Below are 16,080 nucleotides of genomic sequence, written 5' to 3' on the forward strand. Positions count from 1 at the left end.
GCTACGTCACGGGCTTTGTGCCCTCAGCGCAGTCGTCAGTTTACTGAATTCCTACAACCGGCCTCCCTTCCAATGGCGCGCGGAAAAAATCTTGCACACCTTCCCTTGAGGAAGGGAAATGTCTGCTCCCACAATTGAACCCTAGGAAAAAGATGGAAATAATACCAGGATTCAAAATGCAAGGGGTGACTGAAAAAGGAGGCGCTCCTTTTCATACAAGAGTTCCTGAATTAACACAAGTCAGCATTTAAAGAGCAGATTGGTAACGGCCATAGATACCTTAAGTTTTCAGTGCGATACCAGTCTGGTACAATAGTGTATTCAGGGTTACATAAAGAGGACCTTTTGCAGGTTTGCTTATAAACAAACCTAGTGTTCAAACTTAGTTTAGTTAAACAAACTTAGTGTTCCTTCTCTTCTTCCCTGCCAAAATGGTTTGTAGTGAAGAAATTCAACAAGAGTAACAGGAACAGGTCTTAGGAAAATGCCCAGAATTCCTGATCCAAGACCGGTGGCTTCAAGTGCAGCAGGCATATCTGGCCTTGGTTGAAGATGTATTTATTGTCTGTCTTCACAGATGGCAGATGAGTAATAGATGCATTTTCTTCAATGCTTAGTTGTTTTCAAGATTTAAAGGAATGAATGAATTCATCACACCAAGAATACATTTGGTCAAAAGATGATAAACCAAGGATCAATGTGCATCACATGTTAGTTCTCTGTACCCCCTGCGAAGAGGCTTGAAATTTCTCATTCCAACCTTTGAGACTATAGCAAACTGCCATGTCTCATAGTGCTGAGTGTCATTTTCCCCTGGCAGTGTTAAAATTCCAAGTGCCCAATGCACAGACGTTATTTTAACTCTCTTGTACTGCTCTTTTAGTTCAAGTACCACTAACTAAAAACTTCAGAATTTAGAAGTCATCCTAGCCTGATTTACTCTTATGGTTACGTTCAATCAAAGTTAACTCCTGACAGTTTGCCCTTCTGAATGTTTACAAAATCCAGCCCCGGATCTATCTTTCTCACTGTTATATTCATGTTTTCATTGTGTCTTGCTTAGATTATTAATTTAACAATTCAATTACTTATATCCACATAGTTGCTACTCATTTATTTATAAATAGAATTGCTTAGCCCATTTGTTTTTTTATTAGTACAACACAATTCACTGTTATCCTATAACAGTCTATAATTTACTGTGAATATCCTATTTTTCATTGTGGGAGACAGCATACCTATAATTATTACCTGTTCCCATTGATGATGTCAAAATGAGAGCAACTTGAGTGTGGTAGTGATAGATATTGTGAGTAAATATGTATTTGAAAAATGGACTGTATCTCTATAGATTATTGCTGTATGTCAAGACTAGCATGATACCAGTTACCTGAGTAATAATTTATAAATATTTGTTGAGAAAATAAATATATTGACTTGGCCTAGATTCTTAGGGAATTCAGAGAAAAAGGCACACTTTCCTCTAAGACATATAGTACTGTAGGAAAAATACATACACATGAACGTTACCAGGTAGTCTGGTTTAGTTCTAAGTAGCTGGAATAGGAAATATCTACAATAATTAGGAATTTTGAGCTGATACAATCTGGATAAAAATTAGATGGTGGAGTGACACTTGAACTTCTTTGAAAAATGTGCATGGCTGGATTAGAAAAAAAAAGTTTAGAACACTTGTTTGGAAGGGCAGAAACAGACAAATCAATGTATCATAAGGTGTATATAAGTCAGAATGATAGGCTGGTGCAAATGTTGGCATAACTTTGTGTAGAAGTCTAACAAGATTTGCTTCTTTATATAACATGGGATGTACTTTCACTGAGTGTTGGGAAATTTCATGATCAAATATTATTTTATAAAAGCTTCAGAATGGAATATTACTCAACCACAAAAAAGGAAAGAAATGTTGCCATTTGCAATGACATGAATGGAGCTAGAGAGTATTATGCTAAGTGAAATAAATCAGAGGAAAAAATACTATATGATTTCACTCATATGTTGAATTTAAGGAAAAAAAAATGAGCACAGGGGAAAAAAAAAGAGAGGCAAACAAAGAAATGGACTCTCAACTACAGGGAATAGACTGATGGTTACCAGAGGGGAGGTGGGTGGGGACTGGGTTAAAGAGGTGATGGGGATGAAGGAGTGCACTTCTTGTGATGAGCACTGTATAATGAATGTATGGGAGTGTTGAATCATTATATTATACACATGAAGCTAATATTACACTGTGTGTTAACGAAATAAATTTAGGAATTTAGGAATTTAGTAAATTTAGTAAATTAGGAATTTAAATAAAAACTTTTTTAAAAAGGTACCTAATAACGTTGTGCAGGGTGATTCACAGAGTGGAGAAATTGGTGACAGAAAAAATAAGAAGATGGTGACATTTTCCCATATTAGTTTTAGAGCAGTAGAAATAGAACAAATGGTTGGGATGTGAAGAGATTAAAAGAGCAGTGTTGATGATGAATTTGGTATGGAGGGCAAATTCAGAACAGAAGAAACCTTGTAGGTTTCGAGGCACTTGAAAATACAACTCCACTATTGAAAGGAATAGTACAAGTGCCTCTAAATATTCAAGTAAAATCAAAAGTTAACAGTGTGCTGAGCTCAAAGGAGCAGTGTTGAAAGTGCCTGAGAGCTGGGGGCAGCATCTTGCATGAACTTTGCAGAGAAATCCACTGTAATTCTTACCTTATTCCTTTACATGTAATATACTCTCCTCCCCCTCCACCCTGTAAACAAGTGACCTTGCTAAACTTGCTTATTAGTTCTTACAGCTATTTTATAGATTCCTTTGGTTTTCTACAAAAATCATTTTAATTTGCAAATAAGGACAGTTTCTACCTTTCCTTTCTCTTCGTTTTTTAAAAATTATTATTCACTTCATTTATTTTTTCATCTTGGTCAGTGAACTCTTTAATCCCCATCACCTATTTCACCCATTCTTCACACCCACCTTTTCTCAGATAACCATCAATTTGTTCTCCATACTTAAGAGTCTATTTCTTGGTTTGTCTCTCTTTTTTTCCCCTTTGCTCATTAAATTCCACATATGAATGAAACCGTATGTTATTTGTCTCTCTCTGACTGACTTATTTTGCTTAGCATTAAGCTCTCTAGCCCTATCCTTGTTGCTGCAAATGGCAAGATTTCATTCTATTTATGGCTGAATAATATTCTGGTGTGTGTGTGTGTGTGTGTGTGTGTGTGTGTGTGTGTGTGTGTGTTTATCACTTCTTTATCCATTCATCTATTAGTGGAAACTTGGGCTGCTTCCATAGTTTGGCTATTGTAAATAATGGTGCAAAAATATAGGGGTGCGTATATATTTTCTAATTAGTGTTTTATGGGTAAACACCTAGTAATGAAATTACTGGGTCATATGATAATTCTAATTTTAATTTTTTGGAAACCTCCATACTGTCTTCCACAATGGCTGCACGGGTTTGCATTCCCACAAACAGTGCACAAGGGTTCCTTTTTTTTTTTTTCCCAAAAAACCTCTTCAACACCTCTTGTTTCTCTTGTTTTCTATTTTAGCCATTCTGACAGTTGTGAAGTGATATCTCACTGTAGTTTTGATTTGCATTTCCTTGATGATGAGTGATGATGAACATCTTTTCACATGTCTGTTGACCATTGGTATGTCTTCTTTGGAGAAATGTCTGTTCATGTCTTCTGTCCATTTTTAATTGGATTATTTGTTTTTGGCATGTTGAGTTATAATCAATTCTTTATACATTTTGGATACTAGCCCTTTATCAGATGTGTCATTTGCAAATGTCTTCTTCCATTCTGTGTGCTGCCTTTTAGTTGTTGTTTCCTTCATTGTTCAGAAGCTTTTTGTTTTGATGTAGTCCCAATAGTTCATTTTTGCTTTTACTTCCTTTGCCTCAGGAGACAGATCTAGAAAAGTGTCCCTATAGCTGATGTCAGAGCTCCTGTGCTCTCTTGTAGTATTTTTACGGTTTCAGGTGTCACATTTGGGTCTTTAATCTGTTCTGACTTTATAATTTTGTGTATAGTGAAAGAAAGTGGTCCAGTTTCATTCTTTTCATGTGGCTGTCCAGTTTTCCCAATAACTGTTGTTGAAGAGACTGTCTTTTTCCCATTGTATATTCATTCCTCCTTTGTTGAAGATTAATTGACCATCAGTTGTGGGTTTATTGCTGGGTTTTCTGTTCTATTCTGATGATCACTGTGTCTATTTTTATGCCAGTACCATACTGTTTTAATTGCTACAGTTTTGTAATGTAACTTAAAGTCTGAAATTGTGATACCTCCAGTTTTGCTTTTCTTTTTCAAGATTGCTTGGCTATTTGAGGTCTTTTGTGGTTCCATACAAATTTTAGGGGCCTTGTTCTAGCTCTGTGAAAAATGCTGTTGGTATTTTGATAGGGCTTGCATGAAATATGTGGGTTGCTTTGGGTAATATAGACATTTTAATAATATTTGTTCTTTGAACCCATGAGCATGGAATGTCTTTCCATTTATTGGTGTCTTCTTGAATTTCTTTCATGAGTGTTTTATGGTTTTCAGAGTACAGATCTTTCATGTTTTTAGTTTAGGTTATTCCTAAATATTTTATGTTTTTGGTGCAACTGTAAATGAGATTATTTTCTTAATTTCATTTTCTGGTGCTTCATTATTAGTGTATAGGAATGCAACAGATTTTTGTATATTGGTTTTGTATCCAGTGAATTTCTTAAATTGACCTATCAGTTCTAGTAGTTTTCTGGTGGAGTCTTTTTTTTAAAAAATATATTGTATTCTGTCATGTGCAAATAGTGAGAGTTTTACTTCTTCCTTACCAATTTGGATGCCTTTCATTTCTTTATGTTGTCTAATTTCTTTGGCTAGGACTTGCATTACTATGTTGAATAAAGTGATTGAGAATGGACATCCTTGTCTTGTTCCTGACCTAAGGGGAAAAGCTCTGAGTTTTTCCCGAAGGCCTTTATTATGTTGAGGTATATTCCCTCTAGACCTACTTAGGAGAGGCTTTTTATAATGAATGGATGTTGTACTTTGTCAAATGCCTTTTCTGCATCCATGGAAATGATACTTGCCCTCACTGCTGCAGGAACTGAGGTCCAACAAAACACAAGGGTTGGGAGATGTGGTGTTGACAGAGTTTGTGGTGGTCTTCTGGGAGGGGAAGGGGGCACACAATGCTAGGAATGAGACAAGCATGACTGGGAAGGGTGGATCCACTGATACAGGGGGTGGGCAAGCTTGGTGCAAGCAAGTTAGGTAAGAGTGTTGGTGCTTATTTCCCACAGGTGGCCATTGTTTATGCTGGGGGGCAGGAGAAGGAAATGGCACTTGCCAGGTCCTTTGTTCCTAAAGGGGTCTTCCCATGATTTATCTCTCTCCAGGCGGCACTCTGAGATGAACAAATCAGTCTCCCTCCCATCTGCCACCAGCGTTTTTTAAACTGCTGGTTCTGTGCTGTATCTGAATGGGCTGTTTGTTGTGCTCTTTCAGGGCAAGGATTCACCTTCCTCTTGCCCTCTGGGCTCTCCTAGAGACAGAGCCCACTGATTTTTAAAACTGTATGCTTTAAGTCTTGATCCTGGCTGTAAGAATTCACAAAATTCAGCCCCCTTTCAAAGGCAAATGTTACAGGGATTTGTCTTCACTGTTTGTGGGCTCCCCAGTATGAAAGTCTGTTTTTTGCCTTTCTTCATGCCACTGGTTCTCTCCCCACTGTGGATGGCCACGGTCCATTTCACTCCCAAACCGTGTCTTCTCCCTTCTTAACTTTTTTTGATGTGGCATCCCCCCCTACTTTTAGTTGTGAGGTTTGTTCTGCAGTCTCTGGATCATTTTCTGGATTATTTACACTGATGTGAATGTTATCTAGTTGTATCTGTGGGACAAGGTGAGCTTAGGGTCCTTCTACTCTGCCATCTTCCCCCAAGGTTACATGTAGGTAGTCCAGGGAGAGCAAGATTGGAAACTTGGTCTCTGGACACCTACCCAGTGCCCTTTTCCACTCTGTATGCTTTTATTTTCTTCTTCTTTATTTTACTGCATTGGCAGTTCACTTGCAATGTGAACAAAGTGGTGCAAACTGATAGCTTTGCTTTATTACTGTTAGGGGAGTCCAGATCAAAAAATACTTTAATATTGTTTTCACCTATAATATAAAGAAAGAATTCAGTCGTTTACTACTACATATAAGGCTAGCTGGAGGATTTTGTAAAATATTTCTTATTAAGATGAGGAAGATACCTTCTATTCCCAGTTTTCTGAAAATTGTTTTCATTAAAGGTGCTGAATTTTGTCAAGTGTATTTTTTGCATCTTTTTATGCATTTTTGCATATCTAAATATATGATACCTTTATTTTAAAATGGTATACGACATTAATTGATTTATAAATGTTGAAATAACACTTTATTCCTTCAATAACTTCACTTTCTTATGGTGTATAATCCTTTTTAAATGTTGTATCTATGTTCATGAGAAATAATAGTATGTAGTTTTCTATTCTTTTGTGATATCTTTGTCTGCCTTTGGCATAAGGTAATGCTAGCCTGAGTTGGGAAATAGTTCTCCTGTTTTCTGTCATGACATAAACAAAAATAATCCTGAAATTGCACAATATGCACTGTATACATGGTATATCTATAATCTAGTGCAGTTTAACTTAATCTCTCTTCTAGTCAATAGTATCTTAACTGGGTTTTTGCTCCCACTCTTATTCTCTTACAGTCTGTACCTCATCATCTCACTCTCTTCTTCAGTATACTCTCATGGCTTGCTATCTCGCTTACAACAATATCCTAATTCTTTATGTGCCCTAGGGCATACCATGGGACTAAGTTTCTGCCCAATTCTCTGACCTGCTTTCAAAATGATCTTTATCTTGCTCATTCCACTTCAGTCATTCTAGTCTTCTTGCCTTTCCTCAAATATGCTAACTTTATTCCTACCTTAACAACTTTATACTCACCATTCTGTTTTTGTTTCAATCAAATTCTTATCCATTGTTCTCTCACTTCTGTTATGATTCTAACCCATCCTCAGAAAGGATGTACCTGACTCTCCTATTAACATTTTCCTAGTCTGTCCTCTTTATTCTCTATTGTGTTGCCCATTTTAGTTCATAGCACTTACCACCTCCAATATCTTAAGTATTTATTTGCAAATAATTTCCTTCCTCTTTCCTGTATGAAAGTCTGAACTCCATGAAGTTTGGAACTTGGTCTCTCTTGTTAATCACCCTATTTCAAAGTACCTAAGTAAATACCAGAGACATTTTTCAATAAATATTTATTGAATACAGGAATTAATTATTATACATTGCAATGATTATTGTAAAAGAAATACAAGGAGCTATGAGAGAAAATGGGGGGAGTTCTTCAGATTAAATACTCAAAGGAATCTCTTGGGTAAGGTGGCATTTAATGTGAAGGAGTTATTCTAGCAAATACTAGAAGGATGACTCTTTCAGACAGAGCTATAGCAAATAAAAATGCCCTTAGGTATGGAAAATCCTGCGGAGCTTGAAAGAATTTGATAAGATCATTGTACTTAGAGCATAAGAAATAAAGGAGAGAGGAATGAAGTGAGGTTAAAAGGGAAAGTATAAAAAAAATTCAACTTCTTGCAGAGCAGTTTAAGAGTGTTATCCTAAGTACTTAAGAAGTCAATGGAAAGATTTTGAAAGTAGACTAAGAAGACTTTCACTTTAGATATTAAGGAATGTACTGCAAATATATCATTCAAGGGGCACCTGAGTGGCTCAGTCAGTTGAGTATCAGACTTTGGCTCAGGTCATGATCTCATGGTTCTTGAGTTTGATCCCTGAGTTGGGCTTTGTGCTAACAGCTCAGAGCCTGCAGCCTGCTTTGGATTCTGTGTCTTCCTCTCTCCCTACCTCTTTCCTGCTCATTCTCTATTTCTCTCTCAAAAATAAGTGTTAAAAAAATTTAAATAACATTCAGGAACTGCATTGATGATCTTGAACCTCTCCCTATTTTCTGTTTACCCCATGACTATTCCTGTCCTTAAAATAGTGAATCTTGACACTGGATAAGGTTATGAGTCTAATTTGACAGTCCAATCATTGGTATTATCTGGAACGTCCATGAAAAAAATAAAATCAAACATTTAGCAATGGAGTAGAGACACTGGGGGAGGGGTGTCTGAGAAAGAATAACCGGATAATCAAGAGGAGAATTTTCCAAGCATTATGGAGCCAAGAAAAGTGGTTTTTTTAATGCACTTTTTATTTTGGAGTATTTTTAGATTTATAGACATTTTGCTAAGATAGTGCAGAGAATTCCTATATACTCTTCACCCAGTTTCAGTTTCCCCTCATGTTATCATCTTGTATAACCCTAGTACATTTGTCAAGAATAAGAAAGAGACATTACTATCAAAAACAATTCAGACCCTATTCAGATTTCACCACTTTTTCCATTAATGACCTTTTTGTGTTCCAGAATCTGATCTGAGAGACCACGTTCCATTTAGTTCTCATGTTTTCTTAGTCTCCTCTTGTCTGTAATGGTTTCTCAGAATTTCCTTATCGCTCATAATTTTTACATGAGCAACAGATAATCATAGATTATGTAATTTTTTAATCCTTTGATGAAAGAAATTTCTGTAAAATAAAAAGTAGATCCAAGAGAAAAAGACTCCTTATTACTTGGAATCAAGTTTGTAGCCAACATGCTGACAATATCTTTGCTAATGTCACATCTAAGTAGATAGCGTGGCCCTTCTCTACTTAGCCCCCCTCAGTCTGTATTGGGTATTTAATAAATTTTATCTTTACAATAGCAGGAAGCCTTGCAATTGTCCTTGGGAAGACTATGGGCACAGGTTAGTATTTTCTTCAAATCATTACAGTTTTGATATTTATCTTCATACTTGCAAACATTGGCTGAAATAAAAACAAAGAAATTAGTCAGTTCATTAGAATTTTCCTCTATAGCAGCAACGCAAACAATACATTCAATGCAAGTGGGGAGAACACAATTGAAAAAACAAGTTGGCATCATTACACTATGATGTCAAGGGACACATTAATCCACCACTTCTTTTAAAATTTGAGCTTTTTGAAATGTTTCTAAGATGAATTGACCTACTTTTCTTCCTCAGAAAACAAAGTAAAATAAATGTAAATGAGTCTCTAAAATTGCACTGTCCAAAATTGTAGCCTTTAGCCATGAGGTTGTTTAAATTTAAACTTAAATTAATTAAAATTAAATAAAATTAAGAAAATACATTTTCAGGTTATCAGTGACACATGTTACATTCCCAGTGCTCCATGACCAATCTGACTAGTGGCTACTTTACAGGACAGTGCAAAGATTGAACATTTCCATCATTGCAAAAAGTTATATTAGGCACTGTTGCTCCATCTAGATGCTAGAGCCACTAGTTTTTCTTTCAAGAATAATAAACCATTATGAGAAGATGTGGATATAAAAATGGGAGGGAATTTTACTACAATTATGTGACATTTCCACTTTGAAGTCCCTCAGTGGCCACAAACTCAATTAATTCTCAAACTAAATTCATCACTTTACCTGCAAACTTGGCATTCCTTTGGAGTCCCTCCCCAACTCCCAACTCAACTCCCCCAGTATCAGAGAAATGAAACGTAACTACTAAATAATTCAAACCAGATACTGGAAATCAATATGAACTCATGGCTCTCTACTTTTTATCAGCACTCAACAAATGCAAGTAACAAACAGTAGCCATCCTACTTCTTTCCTGTCATTCATTACTGTCCATTTCTCTTCATTCATTTTGTCCTAATGCAGTAAAAACATCCATTTGGCTTTTGAACCCATGTTTTCAACAGTCTCCAAGCTGGCTTGAATCCACTTGTTTCTCCATACTACTGCCAGATCTTGATAAAACACAATTCTGACTTCATCACTCTTCTGTTTAAAAATCTTTCAGTTGGTTGTTCATTACTAACAGGATAAATTCCAAACCCATTAACAAATAGTATTCATCAGCTGTGTAAGTATTTTATTTAATTGATGTATAGCTTTGATATCATCAATATGCTGAATTGGAGCTATACAATTGAGAATGTATACAGTTTAGTATACTGAGAATGCTACAGTTTCGTCTGGTGAATGCATCTGAAAGGTAAAAATCTCAGGTAATGGGTCAATTATACTATTCATAGTAATTTAATGACATATCCCAACCAAACAAAAATACCAACTCTTAGTATTTATATTCATAACAACACTGAAAATGAGATATATGACACTAAATGTAGTCCTTTTTGCCAAAATATTTTTTGGACTTCTGTGAGTTAATATTGCTATACAAGGATTTGATCGACATTTTAAAAATATATAAAAATTACTAACACAAGTGCAAATGGTTATTAAATTAAACTTGATTATTCTAACTATACTATGGGAAAAATGAATTTAGTATAATGAACTCATTGGTGTATAAGAAATGTTTGGTGTCTGGACTGAACCATATCTGTGATCTCATACCTTTATGTTTGTACATATTTTCTCTTTTTAAAATGCAATAATGAAATTTTGCTACAATTACATTAATTTTGACAGGAAAAATATTCAATTACAATGAATATTTTCACAGAAACATTTTTATATATGCCAATAGGTAATGAGTCCAACATAAGCACAAATATACATTGATGGTAGATATTTCTTTAGGTTATATATGGTTACAGGGTTTTAGTTACAAATAAATATAGATACTGGGTTGTGTACATTTTTTGATTAAACACCCTCTGTTGAATATTTTTTGTCTTTTGCATGAGGGAATTGCTTAAGTTGGTTTACAATCAGAAGATTTTCTAATTCTTTTTTTCATGTTTATTTATTTATTTTGAGGGAGAGACAGAGAGAGACAGAGAAAGAGAGAGAGAGAGAAACCTGAGCAGGATCCACGCTGTCAGCCTGGCATGGGGCTTGACCTGAGATCATCACCTGAGCCAAAATCAAGAGTCAGATGCTTAACTGACAGAGCCATTCAGGTGCCTGAAATTTCCTAATTATTAAAAAAAAAAAGTCAGTCCATTTTATTAGATGTACTAGCAAGTTAATGACTTCAAACTTACTGCATAGTCCATTGTCACAGTCATAAGGGCAGCTGGCACAAGGCTTTCCTTCTAGGTAGGGTGTATTTATCTTGTTAAGATGATTACCACTGAAATTTGAAAGACAAAGTGTCAAACATTTTTCATTTTTCAGTTTAGTTTATGCTACTAGGGTGGCACCTATCAGCACAAATACCTGAGTATTTATTCAGTGTTTTTAATCATGTCAAATAACTGAAAAACTAAAATTCCCAAAATGTACTCAGATACCAATGTAAAGTAAGAAAATAACTCACACATTCACTTACTTCCTTGACCATAATCTCCCAGCCTGAGACACTGAAATGGGATAAATGGGGTCTAAAATTTTTGGAGTATATTTCAACATGGCAACATTCTTTCTCACCCAGAAGATGTGGTCAATTGCTAAAGCAATGTATCCCAAGGTGCTGGCTGGTGATAAAACATATTTCTTAGAGAGACAGCAAGTTCCTGGGAAAGAAAGGGTTGCCATAGGGAAAATGTTTAAAGTTACATGTAATTTTACATTTAAAAAAGAAAATATGATAATTTTTAAATATGAACTAGAGAAGGTAAAGCCCAGGATACTTTTGGCCTCTAGATGGGGGTGATGATTTTCAAGTGATTTTTGGTGTGTTGTATTTGGGAGTAGGGGTGACAGGAAGATTTTTGAATGTCTAGAGGTTTTGTGTGTAAGATTTTAATACTTAAAAAAGAGGGAATGTTAGAAAAATGGTTTTATTAACACTAATCGCTAAGGTATATTGGTCTTACAGTAACTAGTCTACCCCTCGTTGGTGAATATTATTCGATTGGCCGTTATTATCTGAAAATACAAGACAGTCAAAATCTCGATCGCTCCAAGTAGGCGGACAACACAAGGCCATGCATCTAAATCTCAGCCCCTGCTCAGAATATACCCGAACGTGTGTGAGCCCCTGGGAAAATATGAAATAGACACAAATATGTTCTGGAAGTTCTCTCACCCCTGCTTTCCCTCATTATTCACTCCAACTCTCATTTCAGATACCTGGCGTCAGATCCTCCTTACTTATGGCCAGACAGTGACTTTAGATGCATTCTACTAGGAAATTTTCAATTCTTTCTACTAAACCCTCATAGGTGCTTGCAGGAAAATGACATTGGGAGTCATACTTCTCAAGCGGGAGATCCATATACTTGGGTTATCGACAGTCTCAAAATAAAGCCTGAAGATAGCTTGGTTTTAGGGGTCCCCCTGTCCCCGATGGCAAGAAATTTCAAACATTTAAAGAAATTAAGGTTAACAGATATGTTGAGATTAGATCTTCAGTATATCCACAGAATTTATTCTGGGTAAGTTCAAACATAATCTTTGATGAAAGAACACATTTCCTGCTGCAAGTCAAGACCTTAAAGGATGGTTCATTATGGAGATTTTGTGCAAACTTCTGAAAAACAAGGATTAAGGATGTTGTTCTCTCCTGGACTCTGAAATACATTAAAGACCTCTTGAAAACTTTGAGAGCCAATGAATGAGTCACCTGTGATGGTAATAACATAGGCAGCGTTTTAGATAAGCAGGGGTGGGAACATTTTAGCAGCAAGAGCTGAAATCACAATCAGCCATTCCCAGTTTCCCAGTCCACTACCATCCCTTGCTTAACCATCAAGCTGCCACCTTCCTAGAGTATGAAGTTAATGAGAACTAATGACATCAAATCTACAGAAATGCACACTACCCATGCTCACTGAATAGCTGTGAGCCCAAGGGAAAGGCGACTGAGAGAAAAGATGTCACTCTGTAATTGGGGGAAATAGAGTTTCAGATTTTACACTTGGAACTGAAAACCTGGTGTCTTCTCTGATAAATTGAATGTATCTCAACTTAAAAGGCATTTCCAAAGACACAATTCCTTCTTTTTATTGAAATATTCTTTGTATTGTAGTTTGTTCAATATACGAAAATTTCAAAATATTAAATTGCAGATGGGATTATTGGCATTCAGCTCTAAAGCATATACTTACGCAGGACAATATTGGCAAACATAGTAGTATTTCAGAATATCTTGATTGGGGCAATAGGCAACTCCACATCCAACGTGGTAAGAGGAGTACCAGACAACCTACAAATCCGGAAGGGAACATAGGAGAGTACATGAAAGAGGGAAAATATTGAAAAACAAATAGTAGCAATTGTAAAAGTGAAAAAAAAAATGTTACCATTATGGTATTGCCTTGTGGAAATATTTAGTTCAATTATTGAAGCAAATCACACATTTTAAAATGCTGAATTTTCATATACATTCCTCACTTTATGCATCTACAATGTTGGGAAAATACAGTGTGCTTCCCTATGAAGAGTTCTGCCAGCCAAGGAATAAATGACAGCTTTAGATGAAGTACTGGCCAACACCAAGGCTACTAGGTCTACTCACATTCTCACGCAAATTGAACACGGGTTGGTCATAATTTGGAGGAGCTTTCTACATTAGAACATTTGTGGCAGAAGTATTTTAATTTGTTTTCCTTACCTGGGTATAATGTCCAACAACTGCACCAGCAGTCTTTGCTCCCTTACCATAGATAAAATTGTCCTTCTCATCATACCAGTTTTGGATTGGGGCTGACCATGACTTAGGGTGAGATGACATATAGAGATTCTCACCACAGTTTGTACCTAAGGAGAACCAGATCACAATGAAGCAATAAAGCATGCCATGGCAAAAGAAATCAACTAAATGAACACAAAGATGTTGCCTTTCAAACAGTGCCTATGCTTGCCAACTCTTAACACGTAATAAAACAGCTTCTGTCCTTACCAACTATTAAGCTGAATAGAAGACAAATCTGTCTACCATATTGAGGCTGGCCCGAACATGCAAAATTTTGAATAGGTTGAGAAGATCTTATGCTTTAAAAACCCTTCCCCTTTTGGGGTGTCAGAGATGCATTCTTTTCCATGCAAAATTCTTCACATGTGTAATGTTTCCTGTAGTCTCAGCTTTGTATTGTAAGCATGCAAAGGGTAGTGACCAACTTTTATTCTATTTTTAGTTCTTCATGCCCACTCTCGCCAGATATTTTTCATATATTGGACCCTGAGTAAATGTTTATGGTATGATTTTTGTGTGAACTTGGAAAAAATGTTCTACAGGCAGTCTTTAAGAGTCCCAATTAAAGGCAACTGACATCAGGGGAGATGGCAGTTTTCAAAGTTTTTGGATCCTCCCTTAATATATCAGAATGTCATCAGACCAAATCTTCCTCAGAGAAGTAGGTAAGAAGAGCCTTGCAGAGGGTCACATCAGCAAGATGGTGCAGTAGGAAGCCCTGGATTCTCCTTCCCCCGACAAACACACTGATTCAGCAACAATTCCCAAACAAATTGCCCTTGTGAGAAATCCAAAACTAATTGCAAGGCTTCTATACCCTGGGAGAATATGAACCCAGACAAACTGAAGCCTGTAGGGAAATTAGGACACCTTCTTGCTAGAATGCCTACCCTCAGCACAGTTTCTGCCATATGATCAGGAAGAGATCCCATATCTCCCAGCTTCCCCCAGGGGAAGGAAAGAGTTGGTTCATTTGTCCAGCCCCCCAACCTTTCCTTAAGGAAAACTCCCAGATGGTTGGCTTCTGTTTTGCTAGTCTTGTAGCTCTGATTGTCAGATACAGGCTAGCCATCTGGAGGAAAATGGAGATGGTGGTTGGGACTGGTAGATACCACATCTCCTCCCCATGGCTTAGCACAGAGCAAGCAAATGAAAAATCTTAGCTCTCAGCTTCTTTTTCCTGAGGAAGCAAAGAGTTGATTGGTGTGTCCAATGCTATTTCCCCAGGGCTTCCCAAAAAGCTGACATCTCTCTTGCCAGTCTTGGAGCTCTGATGGCTTTGGCACAGTGTTGCCCCCCTGGAGGGAGAACACAGATGGTGTTTTGTATTGGTAGATGCCATGGCTCCTCTTCAGCTCAGAAAAGAGCAAGCGAACAAACACCACAGCTACCTGGTTCTCCCTGGGGGTAGGGGTGGGGGAAGAGTTGGTCTGGGTATCCAATGCCACAAACTTTCCAGAGGCTGCCCCAAAGCCTGGCTTCTGACTTGTGTCTCTGAGAATGCGAACTAGACCTAGCATAATCTAGTTCCCTGGGGCAAATGAGAATAGATAGAGGTTTGGGCTGGCAGTAGCCATAGACTCTCTTGGTTCAGCACAGAGTGAGCAGATAAAAAACCCTAGCTCCTAGCCTTTCCATGAGAAAGCAAGAATTGGATGGGATGACTAAATCTCCATCTTTTATGGGGGCTGCCTGAGGAACTGACTAAAGATCTTTTCTGAACACAGTCAATTTGAGCAGACATTTCTCCAAGGAATATGTACAACCAGCCAACAGGTATATAAATGACTTTGGGTAACATAGATATTTTAACAATATTAATTCTTCTCAATGGGCAAAAAAACCCACTCTCTTCAAGAAGTGATGATGAGAAAATTGGACAGCCACATGGAGAAGAGTAACTTTGGACACCTAAATTACACCACACACAAAAATTACCTCAAAATAGATTAAAGACTTAAACATATGACCTGAAATAGTAAAACTCCTAGAAGAAAATATAGGGAAAAAGCTCTTTGACATTGATCTTAGCAATGAATTCCTGAATGTGACACTAAAAATATAACCAACAAAAGCTAAAATAAATAAGTAGAACTGCACAAAACGAAAAAGCTCTGCAAAATAAAAGAAACAATCAACAAAGTGAAAAAGCAACCTGTGGAAACAGTGAAAACATTTGCATAGCATATAACTGATAAGGAGTTAACTTTCAAATATATAAAGAACTCATATAACCCAATAGCAAAAATTAACCCAATTTAAAAATGGACAGAAGATTTGTTTTTGTTTTGTTTTGTTTTCTGTATATTTTTTATCATTTTTCATTTAGCATTTTATTTTATTTTAATTAATTAATTAATTAATTAATTTTTCCAATATA

The 16,080-nt window shown here is 36.5% G+C and overlaps 1 protein-coding gene and 1 long non-coding RNA gene across 2 annotated transcripts in view; one reads left to right on the forward strand and one right to left on the reverse strand.

The window, feature by feature from the left end:
• Nucleotides 1-16,080, forward strand: part of LOC131514331 (uncharacterized) — a 25,323-nt gene continuing 9,243 nt past the window's right edge. Inside the window, exon 1 of the long non-coding RNA XR_009263027.1 lies at nucleotides 1-239. This is a non-coding gene — a long non-coding RNA (uncharacterized LOC131514331). The remainder of the gene's footprint in view (nucleotides 240-16,080) is intronic.
• LOC131514329 (cysteine-rich secretory protein 2-like) overlaps nucleotides 7,290-16,080 on the reverse strand; it is a 25,715-nt gene continuing 16,924 nt past the window's right edge. The window contains exons 5-8 of the mRNA XM_058734219.1: nucleotides 13,620-13,765; nucleotides 13,114-13,211; nucleotides 11,107-11,195; nucleotides 7,290-8,922 (exon numbers count right to left, since the gene is read on the reverse strand). Of these exons, the coding sequence (XP_058590202.1) occupies nucleotides 8,795-8,922; nucleotides 11,107-11,195; nucleotides 13,114-13,211; nucleotides 13,620-13,765 (461 nt within the window). The 3' untranslated portion in view covers nucleotides 7,290-8,794. The remainder of the gene's footprint in view (nucleotides 8,923-11,106; nucleotides 11,196-13,113; nucleotides 13,212-13,619; nucleotides 13,766-16,080) is intronic.

The sequence above is a fragment of the Neofelis nebulosa genome, chromosome 6 (genome assembly GCF_028018385.1).
Source record: "Neofelis nebulosa isolate mNeoNeb1 chromosome 6, mNeoNeb1.pri, whole genome shotgun sequence".
Taxonomy (NCBI): Eukaryota; Metazoa; Chordata; class Mammalia; order Carnivora; family Felidae; genus Neofelis; species Neofelis nebulosa.